Source organism: Somniosus microcephalus, chromosome 13 (genome assembly GCF_052327205.1).
Source record: "Somniosus microcephalus isolate GS21.2 chromosome 13, FLI_Smic_1.0, whole genome shotgun sequence".
Classification (NCBI taxonomy): Eukaryota; Metazoa; Chordata; class Chondrichthyes; order Squaliformes; family Somniosidae; genus Somniosus; species Somniosus microcephalus.
Window position 1 is genome coordinate 110,319,872 of NC_140999.1, and position 19,532 is coordinate 110,339,403.

Here is a 19,532-nt window from a genome sequence, read left to right on the forward strand (position 1 = left end):
TCCCCAGTCTCATCTTCTGAGGGACCAACGTTTACTTTAGCTACTCGCTTTCTTTTTATATACCTGTAGAAGCCCTTACTATCTGTTTTTATATTTCTTGCTAGTTTACTCTCGTAATCCACCTTCTCTCTATTCTTTTAGTCGTCCTTTGCTGGTTTTTAAAAATTTCCCAATCCTCTGGCCTCCCACTAATCTTGACAACATTGTATGCCTTTGTTTTCAATTTGATACCATCCTTTACCACGGGAGTGAAGGGTTATGGGGAGCGGGCGGGGAAGTGGCATTGAGCCCAAGATCAGGCATGATCTTATTGAATGGCGGAGCAGGTTCGAGGGGCCAAGTGGCCTATTCCTGCTCCTATTTCTTATGTTCTTATGTAGGGGGCCTATAGACTATACCCACCAGTGACTTCTTTCCCTTCTTATTTCTTATCTCCACCCAAACTGATTCTACATCTTGCTGTACTGAGCCAATATCATTTCACACTACTGCACTGATCTCATCCTTTATTAAGAGAACTACCCCACCTCCTTTTCTTTTCTGTCTATTCTTCCAAAATGTCAGATACCCCTGAATATTCAGTTCCCAGCCTTGGTCACCTTGCAACCACGTCTCTAGTGGCTATCAGATCATACCCATTTATATCTATTTGTGCTGCCAACTCATCTGTCTTATTACGAATGCTGCATGCATTCAGATAAAGAGCTTATAATTTTGTCTTTTTACTATTTTTCCGTGCTTTGACCCCACTTTCTGATGCACTCTTTTTTTATACGTTCTGTCCCTTTCTGTCATACTCTGGTTACCATTACCCCCATTGCTACCCTGCTCTATTGCCTTTTTCTTTCTCTTTGACTTTTTAAATTCCCGCTCACCTGAACCCCCCCCCCCCCAGCACTATTTAGTTTAAAGCCCTCTCTACAGCCCTAGTTATTCGATTCGCCAGGACACTAGTCCCAGCATGGTTCAAGTGAAGCCCGTCCCAACGGAACAGCTCCCTCTTACCCCAGTACTGGTGCCAGTGCCTCATGAATTGAAACCCATTTCTCCCATACCAGTCTTTGAGCCATGCGTTCATCTCTCTGATCTTATTTACCCTATGCAATTCTGCTCGTGGCTCGGGTAGTAATCCAGAGATTATTACCTTTGTGGTTCTGCTTTTTAATTTGGCCCCTAGCTGCTCCTACTCCCTCAGCAGAACCTCTTTCTCTGTTCTACCTATGTCATTGGTACCTACGTGGACCACGACAACTGGATCTTTCCCCTTCCACTCCAAGTTCTTCTCCAGTCCAGAGGAGATATCCTTAACACTGGCACCGGGCAGGCAATACAGCCTTCGGGACTCATGCTCTCAGCTGCAGAGAACAGTATCTATCCCTTTCACTCCCCCCACTTGAATTGCCTCCTGCACCATGGTGCTATGGTCAGCTTGCTCAACCATCCTGAAGGCTATTCCCTCATTCACACAGGCAGCAAGAACCTCATACCTGTTGGACAAAGGCTGAGGCTCCTCCAGCACTGCACCTGGGGTCCCCTTACCTGCCTGAGTTGCAGTCTCCTGTCCCTGACCACTAACCAGACCTGTACCACTACCTAATCTAAGGGATGTGACTGCCTCCTGGATCAAAGTGTCCATGTAACTCTCCCCATCGCCGATGCCCCGCAATGTCTGCACCTCAGACTCCAGCTCAAAAACTCTGAGCTGAAGTTCTTCAAGATGCAGGCATTTACTGCAAACATGGTTGTCCGGGATTACCATGCTCTCCGCAAACTCCCACATGCTGCAGTTGCGGCACACCACCTGCACTGCCATCCCTCTATGACCTTGTTTTATTTAATTAAATTTGTGATTAGGTAACTTGGTTTACAGTGTCGTTTCTTGACTTCTTGATCTAGATTAAGTTATGGGTATTGAAATTAAATATCTTTGTGTAACACAAAGCACTACAAGTAGTGTAGGCAAAAAGCAGCAATTCCTTCCCACTCTTTCCAAATTCGAAAATAAAACACTGATAAGTACACTCCGTTTTAATCCTGCTCTGTGCTCTGCAGATCTGTTTTCTCTTGTACTCACCCAATTTACAAGTGTTGACACAGCTCCCCTACTCCTGGTGATTAGCACCTATTCAAGACAAACACTTACAGCTGACTGACAGTTAACTGCCACTGGCAGGCAAAGCTTCGACACTGGGGATGTTGGCCTGAGCAAAAACAGACGTTGGTGCACCTATCCTGCCAATGGATTGGCAGGATCTTGCGGAGGCAACATTGGTACCTCTCCAGTGCTTTGAGGTGCCTGCTGTACATGGGCCATGTCTCTGAAGCAGACAGGAGGGCGGGTATCACTACTGCTCTGTAGACCATGAGCTTGGTGCTGGGGTTGAGGTCCTGGTCTTCAAACACTCTTTCTCAGGCAACCAAAGCCTGCACTGGCACACTGAACTGGCCAACATCCCCAGCATCGAAGCTTTGACCATGCTCAATCAGCTCCGATGGACGGGCCATATCATCCGCATGCCCGATACGAGACTCCCAAAACAAGTGCTCTACTCTGAGCTCCAACATGGCAAGAGAGCCCCAGGTGGGCAGAGGAAACACTTCAAGGACACCCTCAAAGCCTCCTTGAAAAAGTGCAACATCCCCACTGACACCTGGGAATCTCTGGCCCAAGACCGCACAAAGTGGAGGAGAAGCATCCGGGAAGGTGCCGAACACCTCGACTCTCTTCGTCGGGAGCAAACGGAAGCCAAGCGCAAACGGCGGAAGGAGTGCACGTCAACCCAAGCACCCCACCCACCTTCAACCACCGTCTGCCCCACCTGTGACAGAGACTGTAGGTCCCGCATTGGACTCATCAGTCACCTGAGAACTCATTTTTAGTGTTGAAGCGAGTCACCCTCCGTTCCGAGGGACTGCCTAAGAAGAACAACTACTAGCAGGTAGCTTCTGTTAACTACAGTTTTTAAAGTTCTAGGTTAAAATCAAAATGTTAAATTAAATTTCATTTTTTACATCTACTACTTACCAGAAATTCCCACTCTTTCCAAATTCCCAAATAAAACACTCTGTTTAAGTACACTCTGTTTTAATCCCACTCTTTACACCTCCGAACAAAATCTGCACTTAACCTCCTGCAAAGCCACAAGTGAAAACTGCTCACACCAAAAATTAAGCTGCTTTAGTTTTAATGTTTGAAGGAAATGTTAGTTTAATTTGGAAAATTAGTAGCAGTGCTGCAAGCAAACTCTGCATCGGGATGTTTATCTTGTGGGGGAAAAGAGTTCATGCTGTGGGAAGGGAATTGACCAAGTTACCCAGGTCAAATTGTTCACTCGTAAAGGGTTTTAATACTGGGAGATAGAAGCTAAAAATTAGCAAGTTAGTAAGAAGGGAAGTCAAGTGGAGTTTCTTCCCCTCAGAGGATAATAGAGTTATGGGTTAAAATACCAGGGAGGTCACTAAAACTGACAGTATAAGTAGATTCAAGAGACAATTGGATGTGTTCCTGGAAGTATTCTGTTCCTTCTCCTTTCTGCTCCCTCCCCAGGAAGAGCCTGGCACAATTCCACTGGTGCCTTCGACTATCTTCCCTCACGTTTCCATTCTTTATTTGTGAGCCATGGCGGTGTGTGTTTGGTGGGGGGGGGGAAGGACTATTCAATAATGGGAGGCATAGTGATTACACTGGACACTGTCTAGGCCACTTGTACACACTTTTTAGTGGAGCTCACTGGATTACAATTACAGCAGTAAGGAATGGGAGCTCTCATATTTATTTATCTCCTCCCTAGTCTAAGTGAACAGTGGCTAGTTATAGCGCCCTTACTAAGATCAATTGAACCTTTGGTCTGTAGAGTTGAGGACTTTGCTTATAACCATTTAGGGAGATCCTTTCCTGTTTCCGAAAGATTAGAACATGCCGCTGTTTTAATATAAGATTTTGTCATGAAACTGGAAACAGGTCTATCGCATAATTCGCCATAAGCTCCAGATGTGTTTGTTTAACTCCACCCCAGAAGTGGAAATGCAGCCCTGCTAATGTGACACTGTGGAGGCTTTTGGCTGTGTAGACTTTATGGAACCGGATTAGTGACCAGTTATGCAAAGGAAAGGGGCCTCATGAACTTGAATAACATTGACTTGAAATAGATAGTACACAGCTACCTGGGCCCTAGCAACATACAGTAGAAACAGGCCACTGCTGAATCCTACACCTAGCACTGTTGTGCCTTTTCAGAAGTTAAGTGCACGTGCACACATGTATGTATGTCAATGTTTGCAAATTTCAAGAAGTTCAGTTTTGCCCCATTTCTGCTGCTTTCGTGGTGAGAATCAAATGCCAGATATTTATGGAACATGACGTGTGTATATAACACAGTATTTAACATCAGTACATATACCTTGTAAGAACATAAGAACATAAGAAATAGGAGCAGGAGTAGGCCAATCGGCCCCTCGAGCCTGCTCCACCATTCAATAAGATCATGGCTGATCTGATCCTAACCTCAAATCTTCTATCACACTCCATCGCACCCGAACCCATGTGATCTCCCGGGAGAGGCGAAAAACCAGATAAAAAACCCAATGGCCAATTTGGGAGAAAAAATCTGGGAAATTCCTCTCCGACCCATCTAGGCGATCGAAACTCTTCCAGGAGATCACTCTGTCCCTATATTTTCTACAGTACTTACCTTCTGTAAAGGCGATCTCCACCCCAGCCAGGAACAGGAATAAAACCATCTCCTGAAATCTAACACAGAATTAGAACACAAGAAGTAGGAGCAGAACCAGGCTACACGGCCCCTGGGCCTGCTCCACTACCCACAGGGCCATGACCATTCCGAACCTAGACTCATGTCCAATTTCCTGCCTGCTCCCCGTAACCCTTAATTCCCTTTACTTCTGGGTAACTATCTATTTCTGTTTTAAATTTATTTAATGATGTAGCTTCCACAGCTTTCTGGGGCAGCAAATTCCACAAACCTACCATCCTCTGAGTGAAGAAGTTTCTCCTCATCTCAGTTTTGAAAGAGCAGCCCCTTATTTTAAGATTATGCCCCCTAGTTCTAGTTTCACCCATCATTGGGAACATCCTCACCGCATCCACCCGATCAAGCCCCTTCACAATCTTATATGTTTCAATAAGATCGCCTCTCATTCTTCTGAACTCCAATGAGTAGAGTCCCAATCTACTCAACCTCTCCTCATATGATCACCCCCTCATCCCCGGGATTAACCGAGTGAATCTTCTTTGTACTGACTCGAGAGCAAGTATGTCTTTTCTTAAGTATGGACACCAAAACTGTATGCAGTATTCCAGGTGCGGTCTCACCAATACCTTGTATAACTGCAGCAACACCTCCCTGTTTTTATATTCTATCCCCCTAGCAATAAAAGCCAACATTCCATTGGCCTTCTTGATCACTTGCTGCACCTGCATACTAACTTTTTGAGTTTCGTGCACCAGGACCCCCAGATCCCTTTGTACTACAGTACTTTCCAGTTCCTTGCCATTAAGATAATAATTTGCTCTATGATTTTTCCTGCCAAAGTGCATAACCTCACACTTTCCAGTATTGTATTCCATCTGCCAAATCTCTGCCCACTTATTTAGCCTGTCTATGTCACTTTGCAGGTTTTTTATGTCCTCCTCACTCACTACTTTCCCTCCCATCTTTGTATCATCTGCAAACTTTGATATGTTACACTCGGTCCCCTCCTCCAAATCGTTAATATAGATTGTAAAGAGTTGGGGACCCAGCACTGACCCCTGCGGAACACCACTAGTTACTGATTGCCAGTCTGAGAATGAACCATTTATCCCAACTCTCTGCTTTCTGTTAGAGAGCCAATTCTCCACCCACGCCAGAATATTACCCCCAATCCTGTGATTTTTTTATCTTGAGCAATAATCTTTTGTGTGGCACCTTGTCAAATGCCTTTTGGAAGTCTAAATACACTATGTCCACTGGTTCTCCTTTATCCACCCTGTATGTTACTTCCTCAAAGAATTCAAGCAAATTTGTCAAACATGACTTCCCCTTCATGAAACCATGCTGAGTTTGTCCTATTAAATTATGTTTATCCAAATGTCCCGTTACTGTCTCCTTAATAATGGACTCTAACATTTTACCAACCACAGATGTTAGGCTAACAGGTCTATAGTTTCCAGCCTTCTGCCTACTACCCTTTTTAAATAAGGGTGTTACATTAGCAGTTTTCCAATCTGCCGGGACCTTTGCTGAGTCCAGGGAGTTTTGGAAAATTATTACCAATGCATCCACAATCCCTACCGCCACTTCCCTCAAGACCCTAGGATGTAAGCCATCAGGTCCAGGGGATTTATCCGGCTTAAGTCCCATTATTTTACCAAGTACCACTTCCTTAGTGATTTTAATCGTATTTAGCTCCTCTCCCCCTAGAGCCCCGTTTGTCCAGTGTTGGGATATTCTTCGTGTCCTCTACCGTAAAGACTGATACAAAATATTTGTTCAGCGTTTTTGCCATCTCCATGTTTCCCACCATTAATTTCCCAGTCTCATCCTCTAAGGGACCAACATTTACTTTAGCCACCCTTTTTCTTTTTATATAACTAAAGAAACTTTTGCTATCTGTTTTTATATTTTTTGCTAATTTACTTTCATAATCTATCTTCCCTTTCTTAATCAATCTTTTAGTTATTTTTTGCTGTCTTTTAAAGACTTCCCAATCTTCTATCCTCCCACTAGATTTGGCTACCTTATATGCCCTTGTTTTTAGTCGGATACTATCCTTAATTACTTTACTTAGCCACAGATGGCTATCTTTTCTTTTACACCCTTTTTTCCTCAGTGGAATATATATTTTTTGGAAGTTGTAAAATAACTCCTTAAATGTACACCACTGATCATGTACCGTCTTACCCTTTAATCTATTTTCCCAGTCCACTCTAATCAATTCCGCTCTCATACCTTCATAGTCTCCTTTATTCAAGCTCAGCACGCTTGTTTGAGATCCAACCTTCTCACCCTTTACTTGAATATGGAACTCAACCATGTTATGGTCACTCATTCCAAGGGGATCCTTTACTAGGACATTTTTAATTAATCCTGTCTCATTACACAGGACCAAATCTAAGGTTGCTTGCCCCCTGGTCGGTTCAGTTACACACTGCTCAAGAAACCCATCCCTAATACACTCAATGAACTCATCCTCAAGGCTGCTCTGCCCAATTTGATTTGTCCAGTTAATATGATAGTTAAAATCCCCCATAATTATAGCTGTTCCCTTATTACAAGCCTCAACTATTTCCTGATTAATACCCCGTCCAACAGAGTTGCAACTGTTCGGAGGCCTATAGACTACGCCCACTAGTGTTTTTTTCCCCTTATTATTCCTTATCTCTACCCAAACTGTTTCACTATCCTGCTCCTTTGACCCAATATCATTTCTCTGTATTATAGTGATTCCTTCCTTTATTAACATAGCCACCCCACCTCCCCTCCCTTCCTGATTGGGAATTAAACATGCAGGTTATTTAACAGTCATGGTCACCCTGCAGCCATGTTTCTGTAATGGCCACAAGATCATACCCATATGTAGTTATTTGTGCCGTTAACTCATTCATTTTGTTACGAATGCTACGTGCATTCAGATAAAGAACTTTCAAATATGTTTTGTGACACTTAGTTCCTGTTTTTTCCCCTTTTACTACTTTACCTTTTACTCCATACCTTCTGTCCCTTCCTGACACGTTCTGTTTTTTAATTTCCCCACTGCTACCTAAGTCTATGACCTTCTCTGTTGTCATTTCTGTTATTTGCTCTCTAGAACCCCCACCCCCCCCCCCCCCCACTAATTAGTTTAAAGCCCTCTCTACAGCCCTAGTTATATGATTCGCCAGGACTCTAGTCCCAGCACTGGCCAAGTGGAGTCCGTCCCAACGGAACAGCGCCCTCCTGTCCCAGTACTGGTGCCAGTGTCCCAAGAAGCAAAACCCATTTCTCCCACACCAGTCTTTGAGCCACGCATTTAACTCTAATTTTATTTATCCTAGCCAAATTTGCTCGTGGCTCAGGTAATAACCCAGAGATTATTACCCTTGAGGTTCTGTTTTTTATTTTGACCCCTAGCTGCTCATACTCCTTTAACAGAGCCTTCTTCCTTGTCCTATCTACGTCGTTTGTACCAACATGGACCACGACAACTGGATCCTCCCCCTCCCACTGCAAGTTTCTTTCCAGCCCAGAAGAGATGTCCTTAACCCTGGCACCGGGCAGGCAACACAGCCTTCGGGACTCCCGCTCTTGACTGCAGAGAATCCTATCTATCCCCCTAATGATACTATCCCCTACCACTACAACATTTCTTTTTACTCCCTCCACTTGATTGGCCCCCTGTACCACGTTGCTGTGGCCAGGTTGCTCATCCTCCCTGCAGTCCCCACTCCTGCCCTCACAGGGAGTAAGAACCTCAATCCTGCTTGACAAGAGCAAGGGCTGCAGCTCCTTCAACACTACATCCTGGATCCCTGTACCTTCCTCACTCATAGTCACACCGTCCTGTCCCTGTGTTATGTTTGCCTCATTCATTTTCTACTATATCTGTGAACATTTTTATATGATCTGTGTCCGCTATCCAAAAGAAAACAATAGCATAGTTGGAGAAATTGTCTTTATTAGTATTAGCAACAGAAGTAATTTGTCAGTAAGTCGCCCGATACAGAACTCTGAAGGCCTCTCAGACTCCTGGGATCACCTTGTGCTCCCCCACCCCAGAGTCCAGGGGCCCCAGTTTCAAAACTTGTGATGCAATTCCTACCGGCACAGCACAAAAGAGGGCCCAAACCTTACTCAAAAGTAATGGTAAACAATGCATTACAATTTGCTTAACTGGAGTTAACTGTGTCTTGACTTTTTGAAGACGTTTTTGCAGAGTGTATGATTTAAATGTGGGTCTTAACTTCCTTTCCTCCCTTCACCTAATATACATGTATGTTAATAGTGTATTTATTTGTTTTATCTTATAGCTTTCTAGACAGGATTGACATAGTCAAACAGAATGACTACATACCTCCAGACCAGGTAAGCAGATTTATTTATCTTCCCCTGCTCTTTTTTAAGTCCTCCCTCATAATACGCACCATTCCCTGGCTGAGAGGCAAAGTTGGTGAAATTATTTTGGGCCTATGCTCTGTACTTGATGTGTTAGCTATTTTTAATTTTGTATTGTATGCTTTCCTTTTCCTTTTAAGTTACGGTAAATTTAACTTTGACCATGGTCAGTTCAAATTTTCTATTTTTGAAATGGACCCGTTAGATCAGTGACTTTATTAAATTGCTGCGTTGAAGGATCTGAAATGCAATAAGCGAAAAACTTTTGGCCAGAGGATTGTCATTTGCTTTCAAACATGACAGCACATAAGCTGCTTTTATACTAGTGTTTAGTTTGGATTCCAGGAAACCAGTGTCCGTAAGTCAGCTCCTTGATCCTGGAGCCAAGCTTCCAGACCCACAAAAATCTCAAGTCTAGAGTCTGCCGCCAGGATAAGTGAGCCAGATTTAACAGCATAAAGGCTGGGAGCCAACCCCTGGATGTTGGGTCTCCTGGAATCTGAATTAAATCAGCGCCAGTATAAAAACCGCTATAGTCAGTTGCGCTGAAAAATCAGATTCTGTTGTATAAATTCACAAATTACAAGGAAAAGAATAATCTAGATTTTACTTTTATCTATCTTGACTTGGCACGAACTACAGCATAATTCCCATTTTAATGTTTGCTGCCATTCCAGGGTGTTTATATTTTAACCACTAGTCACTTCCAGAATATAATTTCAGTGTCTCTATTCCTGAACCCCCATGCAGTGTAGTCCAAGATACGGTAACAAGCATTCATTTAATGTGCAAGTTATACAGTAGGTTACATGCTGCTTCTTCACCTCAAGGACTTGCATTCAAATGCCAGACTGATGGGATTAAAGTATTTTCTATCTGCTAGGTATAGTGTAAGGGTCCTGCAGGAAATGAGTGTTGTTGGTCTCAGTTCAGTTCCTACCAGCCATGGGCCCACAGCACGAGCCTACCTTTAATTTGGCACTAAATCAGCAATCTCATTCAGAGATTGTGTAGGAAATAGAACAAAGTCACCCTGGTGTAGTAAAGGGTGCTGTTGTGAAGTTGGGTCTCTGCTCTGTAATTGGTGTGTTAGTCACGTTGATGTCATGGTGTGGAGGTAGCTTTAATCTGCATCTAACTGCACTATATGGGAGTGCCTGATGCTGATGCTGGGTGCCTGCAATGCAAAAGTATTCTATTTCCAAACACGTGCATCCCTCACCTGCTCTGCATATGATTCACAAAAACTTTTAAAACATTTTATTAGAAGTTCAAATTGCCATTTAGTTAAATAGGTAACATTGTACCTTTTAGGTGGTAGTAAGGCATTTTGGTCTAAATTGAATTAATGCACAACTCAAATGTGCAATTGGTATTGCTATTTGTTACTCATTTCCATACATAAACTCAAAGACTATTCCAGAACAGAGGCCATCCAGCCCATCAAGTATGCACTCTGTTTTTCTACATGAACCACCTAATCTAATCCCACTCTCCGACTCGCTCCCCATACCCTTGAATATTCTTTTCAACCAACGAGCTAATTCCTTTCTAGACTCTGCTTAAACAATCATTTGCAGCAGAGAATTCTAACTCCCCTTTGTGTAACAAAATATTTTTCTACCCTCCCTTTATATTCTTTTTGTGATTGTTCAACTTCTGCCCTTTCATTATTGTTTCACTGACCAGCAGAAACAATCTACAGGAAACTTTGTGTTATCTGGAGGCTAAATGTCCGGCAAGCTTGAGCCACCGGCAAAAATCAGGAGCCGTTTCGTTAGGTTTTCTCTCAACAGTCAAGCTCTGCAAGGTCTCGCTGAAGCTGTTGCTAAGCTACAGAGACGCTTGCAAGGTACGGCCGACTGTTTAGAAGCTGTTGCTAAGCAACAGGGTTTGTTGCCAGATACGGAGCTCAAAACCTCCGTATGTTTCAACATTAGCGCTGGTTTGTCCGGCAGTTTTGATGGGACGGCAACAGCTTGGTCCCGTCGGTGCCGGATAGCACAAAGTTTCCTGTACAGTGTATTACTATTTACCCTATTGTGAATTTTCTTAATCTTAGACCTCAGTTAGGTCCCCCCTTCAACCTTCTCGGCTCCTGTGAAATGAGCCCTAACTTTTCAAGTCTTCCTTCCTAGCTGTAACCCCCTCATCACTAGGAACACCCCAATGAATATACACTGTACCTTTTCAATTGCTTTGATATCCTTCCTGTAATGGTGTGCCATAAACTGTGCACAGTCCTCCAACTTTAGCTTAACTAAGGTCTTGTACAAGTTCAGCATTCCTTCCTTGCTTTTGTGTTCTATGCCTCTAGATACAAAACCAAGAATAAGGTTTTGTATAGGCGAGAAGGCATTCACAAGCTGCTAAATACAGCGTGGGAGTGACGCGATTTATATGTTGGCCCAGGAAACAGTGGAAATATTGTACAATGGATGTATAATTGGTTGACTAATAGAACCCAGAGGGTGGTGATACCGTGATTGTCGTCCGCCTGCGAGAATGTTACCAGTGGGTCCTCGGGGGTAACTTCTGGGACCTCTTTTGTTTAGCTTCAGAAATGATGCAGAGCTCGGGGTCATAAACACACTAGCTAAATTTGTAGATAATAAAACTAATGAAACTGAACCAGATAAGCTGCGGGAGGATTTGAATATAGAGATTGATTGCCATGAATGGTCAAGAACTCTATTATTGTTGTAGCAAGCAACTACCAGGATGGTAAAAGGGGAACTAGATAGACATTGGTCTTTTTTCATCTAATAATCCAAAATGTATTCATTACCCATTGCCTTTTACAAAAATCAACATGAGCAGATTTTTTTCCTGGGGGGGGAGTGGGGTCTCTAAACCTAAAGCAACTTCTGTGACAAGTGCACAGTACAACACGAACATAGTAACTAACACTGGATACTAACAATGAGAAAAATCCTACCCAAAACAGAAGTTTAAAAAAACTTGCTTGTTATACTTTGCTGTGTCCCAATATCTGATCTCAGTTATATCTTGCTCTGTCTCACTGTTGAACCACTGTCCCAGTTGTTTCTTGCTCTGTCTCAATGTCTGATCCCTGTATCTGTTGTATCAGATCTCTATCCCAATGATTGATCCAATTATATTTGGCTGTGTCCCAATGCCAAAGAGTGGCCACTTAAACAAAACCCTGGCCCATGGATAATTTTTTTTTAAGTAATTAAGTTAATTGATATGCTGATTGAGCATCAAGGCTCAAAGAATTGCTGCATACTCAGATAGCTCTGTAACCCAAGGGTCTGTAATATGCAACTTGGTAACAACAGACTCTTTGCCTTGCTCATTATGCTGACATTCTCTTTTCCTTTTGAAGGACCTTCTGCGATGCAGAGTTTTGACATCGGGAATTTTTGAAACCAGGTTTCAAGTTGAAAAAGTAAACTTTCAGTGAGTATTCCTTGGCTGATAGTTTGATTGGTGCATAGTAATGATTTGATGACCCAACATTCTTAGGAAAGTGACATTTTGTTTTGATTTGTGAATAGTTATGAATGAGTTGATGGATCCATTAGGATGCTGCTGAAGTGTGTGTGCATTTGCAGTCTCAGCTTTCCTATCATGGGGAGGTGATGAACGGACACAGAAAAAGGAAAATTAGTTAGCGGGTCATCCTGAATGCCTCTTGTACACGGACCATCGTTTTGCCCATGAGGTGTTGGCGTGTGTCTAGAAGCCGGTCATCTCTTGGGAAGGAAACATAAATATGATATAAGTGGATCAGTGAAGGTAAAATGGGGTTTGAGAGAAAACAAGTGAATTCATCAGAATGTAGCAAATTGTGAATTCTAGGTTACTGTTAATCCCATCATTCTCCCTTGCAATCACTTTCACTTAATTAAAACACGGTGTGTTTTCTGATTCCCCCTCCAACTAAGGCTCTCTTATGCACTGGTTACTGCAAGAGGGGATATGACTTTTTTATTAACAATCTATAACGTGCAGTTGTGAATCCCCACTTGATAACCAAGTCAATTCTTTGCAAATATTTAATCAGTCCTCCTTTATTCATTCAACCACTTCGTAGAAAACTTCAGCTCCACTTTCCTAGCTGCTTGCCCAAGTCACAGCAAAAATTATGCAGCGCTAAAATGGTGCAGTCATGGCACAAGAGGTTGTGTCGTATTACCTTCTGATTCAGCCAAGGAAAGTGGGTTGTAAGAATGTGATGTAGCCAACTGTTAGCTAGGCTTTTATATATGATCAAAGCTCTGCAGTCCTGCCACATCCAGTCGTGAATGGTGGTGGACCATTAAACAACTAACGGGAGGAGGAGGCGCCAGGAATATCCCCATCCTCAATGATGACGGAGCCCAGCACGTGAGTGCAAAAGACAAGGCTGAAGCGTTTGCAACCATCTTCAGCCAGAAGTGCTAAGTGGATGATCCATATCGACCTACTCCTGAGGTCCCCACCATCACAGAAGCCAGTCTTCAGCCAATTCGATTCAATCTATGTGATATCAAGAAATGGCTGAGCACGCTGGATGCAGCAAAGGCTGTGAGCCCCGACAACATCCCGGCTGTCGTGCTAAAGACTTGTGCTCCAAAACTAGCCGCGCCTCTAGCCAAGCTGTTCCAGTACAGCTGTAACACTGGCATCTATCCAACAATGTGGAAAACTGCCCAGGTATGTCCTGTCCACAAAAAGCAGGACACATCCAATCCGACCAATTACCGCCCCATCAGTCTACACTCAATCATCAGCAAAGTGATGGAAGGTGTCGTCGACAGTGCTATCGAGCAGCACTTACTCACCAATAACCTGCTCACCGATGCCCAGTTTGGGTTCCGCCAGGACCACTTGGCTCCAGATCTCATTACAGTTGTGGTCCAAACATGGACAAAAGAGCTGAATTCCAGAGGTGAGGTGGGAGTGACTGCCCTTGACATCAAGGCAGCATTTGACCGAGTGTGGCGTCAAGGAGCCCTAGTAAAACTGAAGTCAATGGAAATTGGGGGGGGGGGGGGTGGGAGGGAACTCTCCGCTGGCTGGAGTCATACCTAGCACAAAGGTTGTGGCTGTTGGAGGTCAATCATCACAGCCCCAGGACATCGCTGCAGGAGTTCCTCAGGGCAGTGTCCTAGGCCCAACCATCTTCAGCTACTTCATCAATGATCTTCCCTCCATCATAAGGTCAGAAGTGGGGATGTTCGCTGATGACTGTACAGTGTTCAGTTCCATTCGCAATTCCTCAGATAATGAAGCAGTCCATGCCCACATGCAGCAAGACCTGGACGACATTCAGGCTTGGGCTGATAAGTGGCAGGTAACATTCGTGCCACGCAAGTGCCAGGCAATGACTATGTCCAACAAGCGAGCATCTAACCACTGCCCCTTCACATTCAACGGCAATACCATCGGCGAATGCCCCACCATCAATATCCTGGGGGTTACCATTGACCAGAAACTTAACTGGACCAGCCACATAACTACTGTGGCAACAAGAGCAGGTCAGAGACTGGGTTTTCTGTGGCGAGTGTCTCACCTCCTGACTCCCCAAAACCTTTCCACCATCTACAAGGCACAAGTCAGGAGTGTGATGGAATTCTCTCCACTTGCCTGGATGAGTGCAGCTCCAACAATACTTAAGCTCAACACCATCCAAGACAAAGCAGCCCACTTGATTGACACCCCATCCACCACCTTAAACATTCACTCCCTCCACATGCCATGGCTGCAGTGTGTACCATCTACTGGATGCACTGCAGCAACTCGCCATGGCTTCTTCAGCAGCACCTCCCAAACCTGTGACCTCTACCATCTAGAAGGACAAGGGCAGCAGGCACATGGGGACACCACCACCCTCTCCTCCAAGTCACACACCATCCTGACTTGGAAGTATATCGGCTGTTCCTTCATCGTTGCTGGGTCAAAATCCTGGAACTCCCTCCCTAACAGCACTGTGGGAGTACCTTCACCACACGGACTGCAGCAGTTCAAGAAAGTGGCTCACCACCACGTTCTCAAGGGCACCTAGGGATGGGCAATAAATGCTAGCATTGCCAGCGACGCCCACATCCCATAAACACTTTTTTAAACCTTTAGCTTTGTTAATTTATTTGTAGCCTTAATTTATGACTGTAAACTTGATAACACATGGCAAGCACCTGGCCTAGCTGGCTCTCTTACCAGATCTGGCTTGACTACCTCAACTTCTAGTTTTGCTTCTTTTCCATTGTGAAAATTTGTTTAATACACCAAAATCAGTCTGGAGAGCAGGAACAATTACAAACACTGCTTTATTATCTCCTCTGACCTTCCTCTGCCACCATGTCCTTTGACTATCCTCTATGGTGCCCTCTGCCCTCAATTTGGACACCAAAAGTAAGGAACTCGTGAATGTCTTCATTGACGAGAGGGATGGGAGAAATTTTCCAGAATCCACCCACTTCTCCGAATTGGCAGTCTGTTTTATTACCTCTCCCAGTAGAATGCATGGTACCTAGGTAGTAAGGAATTTCTTGACGTGATGCATAAGTCTTCACACCTGTATGGGACAGGCTGGATGGACCAGCTGGTCTTTTCCTGTCCAAAGTTTTCATATGTTCATGTCCATAACTGCATCTCTTCCTTTTGACATATCCCCGCTCAGTTCTCCCTTATTATGCACTCTTTCCTTCTGCATCCCCATCCAACCAATATTCAGTAATTTAATCCCCATCTACACCCATCTTGATCATGAATCCAAGTATTGATCACAAACTGACTCGAGTTCTGCAATGTTCACCTATCCACTCTCCATCATTCTTGACCTGGCCAAACGTCACCAGCTATCTGGAGGCAAATAAAAGGGAACCTCACAGAGCAATGGTCTTCATGTGCTGCATTAGTGCTCATCACAGAGCTTCACGTGAATGTTGCCAGACATGTCAAATTGCTGTAACCAACAAATTTATCCACCAATGAAGCAACGGTGACACAAAAAAGTCCTCAACAAACCTCAGACCAGAAAATAAATAAATGTCCAAGTAGGATTGAGCCACCTGAGCTTCAGTGATCTAATTGCCAGGGCTTGGAAGTGCAGGTTGGCCACTCCTGTCACAAAGGTATAAGGAAGTAGATCTGTAACACAGTGTCACAACAGTAGGATGAGGGCACATCTTCAGTCTGGAAAAAAGAAACATTTAGATTTGATGTCAGGAGGTCCTCCCATAGAGTGATCAACACACGGAATGACATTCTGAACATGGTATTGGCAGCAGCAACCGTGGTACCATTTTAAAAAGAACAGTTGGAGGCTTTTCTGGAACTGTAGACTTGTCTCAGAATGGACGAGCTAAGATTGGCTGCCCTCATCTCCATCTCTCTTTTGTGAACTGATCAACCATATTTGATTTGGTATTTGGATCAGGAATCCTTCGGAGACACTTCCGTTTCTGAGCACATTTGTTTCTCAATTTCATTTGAGTCAAGAAATTGCTTCCTCATTTTATTCCACTGGTCAAAGGTAGAACGTTAGTTTTACTGTGTGGATACTCTGAGCACTAAGCTACTGTTGGACCGGCAGTGAACATCTTTGTATGTCTAGGCAGTTAATTTGTTTTGCTTTGGCTCAAAAACCCAAGGCAAATCAGTGACCAAGTAATAGCTAATTGTGTGGCAGAGTAGGTTCAGCTCTACTGTCATCATAGGAACAGGAGGAGGCCATTTAACTCCTCAAGCCTGTTCTACCATTCAATTAGATCATGGCTGATCTGTATCTTAACTCAATCTAGCTGCCTTGGTTCCCTCAATACCCTTGCCTAACAACATTGTATCAATCTCTCTTTTGAAATTACTAGCCTCAACAGCTTGTGGGAAAGAAACTCGGGGGTCAGGTTAAAGGTCATTCCACCTGTTCAGCTTGCTGGGCACATCCCTGTCAGATTTTGAACATATTTGCAAAGTGGCTGTGTGATTTAGCACACATATAACAAAATAACGTCTGAGGTGGGCAGTGCCACACACCAGTTTTTAACTTTGTGCTTTATAAAGCCCAGAGCCTACACACTAGTTTTTTTTTACCTGAAGCTAAATAGGAACTGACTGACTAATCAAAGATCCCAAAACTTACTCCCGGAAAGCCTGATTAGGTGGGATCGAGGATGCACATCATTCAAATAATGAACACAAAGCAGGTAGCCTTGCTTCATCCTTCATTCAACAATCTCCACCCATCATAGCAATCCGGTTCTGTCGGAGAGGGAGAATTTAGTGAAAGCCAAAAACACCAGCTGACACACAATCTGTAAAAGACGTTACCACATGTAACAATCAAACTTGGGCCGTAATACTTGGTAAACTTGGCCACTTTGAGAAATAAACAAAGATGGAGCACCCCAGACACTCAACTTTTTTTTTTAAAGCACTGATTCCGAGTAAATTATTCATGTAGTGACATAGCAATTCTATTAAAACAAGTTGAATTGTTCTTAAAATGTTATATTTCAATTCCTCATCCTTTGAGTATAGTCTAGCCTCAACATATAAATAAATATTCAGAGTTGAGGGAGAAGCAGGGATTCTTCCTTTTAAGTGATAGGCATCATATAGTAATGTACTTCCTTCACTGCTCCAAAAGACTGCAAGTTTCATTCTAGAAGTGTTCCTCAAATTTTTTTTTGGAGAGAGACACCAGCAGTCAGACCAAGGTGATAGAACAAGGCATTTAAATGCACTCAAAAAGGAAGTTATATTTTGTGTCAGGTCACATCAAGATTGAGCTTTGTATTTGAAGAATGAGGAAGAGCACACATTACATTTTTCTTCATTCCTTCAGCTGTGCACATACAAATGAATTGTGCCACAACATTGTCATTTTGAGCTGTCATAACAAGATGGTAACCTTCCGTGTAGCTAAGGAATAATGAGATACATTCCACAACTCATTTAGCTAGATACTGTTGTAATGTTTACTTCATGTTTTGTTAAAAATAAAACTGTGTAGAATGATGAATGCTTTTAGTTCTGTCTATATAGAATACATGCACTTTATTTCCATTATCTACAGGAATTGTTATAGGAACCCTGACTGACTCTTAACACCAGAAAATCCAATGTCCAAGGTTGAAGAAGTCACAACAGAACACTGGAATGTTGAGATACTGGGTTTTTAACCTTGACCATGAGAATATTGCTGGCAGTGGGAATGTTGATGGGGCAAATTTAGCAAATTCATTTGCTCTTTTGGTCTTTTTTTCTGCTGGTCAGCATCGGTTAGACTTCTTTCTGAATGTGAATAGTCTTCAATTTGAGGAAATTGATCTTGCATGAGGTTTAATCTTGTCCGCGTTGATCATAAAATGGGTTCAACCATTTTCCTTTTGCAGCATGTTTGATGTCGGAGGGCAACGAGACGAGCGCAGGAAATGGATTCAGTGTTTCAATGGTAAGAGCTGGAAGTGAAGTATTTTACGGCAGCATATTCCTTGTAAGAAGAGTATTCCACATATGGGAAGATTCTTTGATCATGTACATCCATCATTTTGGGGACAGGAAGACTGGCCACAATCCAAGGAGAAAGAGTGCATAATTCTCAAAATTAATGTTGCTAGTTCCAAGTAGCCAGCTCACCTAGCTTAGTTGGGTAGGTTTCACCAGATGTCAGTTGGGCTTTTGCCTGGTGCACAGTTCCATCTGTTGGGAATTGAGAGACTGCTGCAGACCCGTCTCATCCTGCTTAAATAACTTCTCAAATCCTAGAGCCAGATTGATGGAGCTTGAAGAAGCATAGCTGTTCCCAGCTCTGGAATAATGTGCGTTGGCAAGCAGAATAACACACCTGGTGTCTGCAGCGTCACGCTCTTTGCAGTTTCACTCTGCATTTATTTAGCGAATGACATTGTAAATGTCGAAGATAGGAGAATCCCCTGTTGATGGTGTGTTTGCTGGAGGTTACCACAGGAGCTAGTATCTAAACTGGACACTGATTATGGGTGGCCCAAAACAGTCGAACCTAATCCTGTCCGCACCCAATATCCACATCTGCATTTCCAGTGAAATTGTGGGCATGGCATTTAGGGCTGAGAACTCTGGCCAATTTACGCCACTAACTCAGGTGGCACTGACGCCAATTTGCGCCACCTTACTGCTGCCGGTATTGAATTCGGTTAATACAGCGCAAGCTGGGCATTTTTACCTTCGACCTGCTGACTGGATAAATCTGCTAAGCCATTGGGAAAGCTTATCTATTTTTTTTATATGCCCATCTTATGTTATATGCCACAGCTGCTTGTTTCTGTGGGTTTTTTTTTTAATACTGTTCCTTTTTGAGATTTATTTTGTTGTGTTATATTGCTTCAGAGGTAGTTAAAGTTGTACAGTCAATGTTTTTGGGAGTTTAATCTGTGATTACAGGTCCCACTATTTACATCAGGGAGCTCTATAAAATGAAACTAGAATGAAGAGCAGTGAGGAGCAAGGATT

General features: G+C 43.3%; 1 protein-coding gene across 2 annotated transcripts in view; it reads left to right on the plus strand.

The window, feature by feature from the left end:
- The window catches only part of gnas (GNAS complex locus), a 447,325-nt gene that overhangs the window by 415,947 nt on the left and 11,846 nt on the right, over nucleotides 1-19,532 (plus strand). For both annotated transcript variants that reach the window (XM_086005197.1, XM_086005198.1), the window contains exons 6-8: nucleotides 9,008-9,062; nucleotides 12,442-12,515; nucleotides 18,437-18,495. In XM_086005197.1, the coding sequence (XP_085861323.1) occupies nucleotides 9,008-9,062; nucleotides 12,442-12,515; nucleotides 18,437-18,495 (188 nt within the window). The remainder of the gene's footprint in view (nucleotides 1-9,007; nucleotides 9,063-12,441; nucleotides 12,516-18,436; nucleotides 18,496-19,532) is intronic.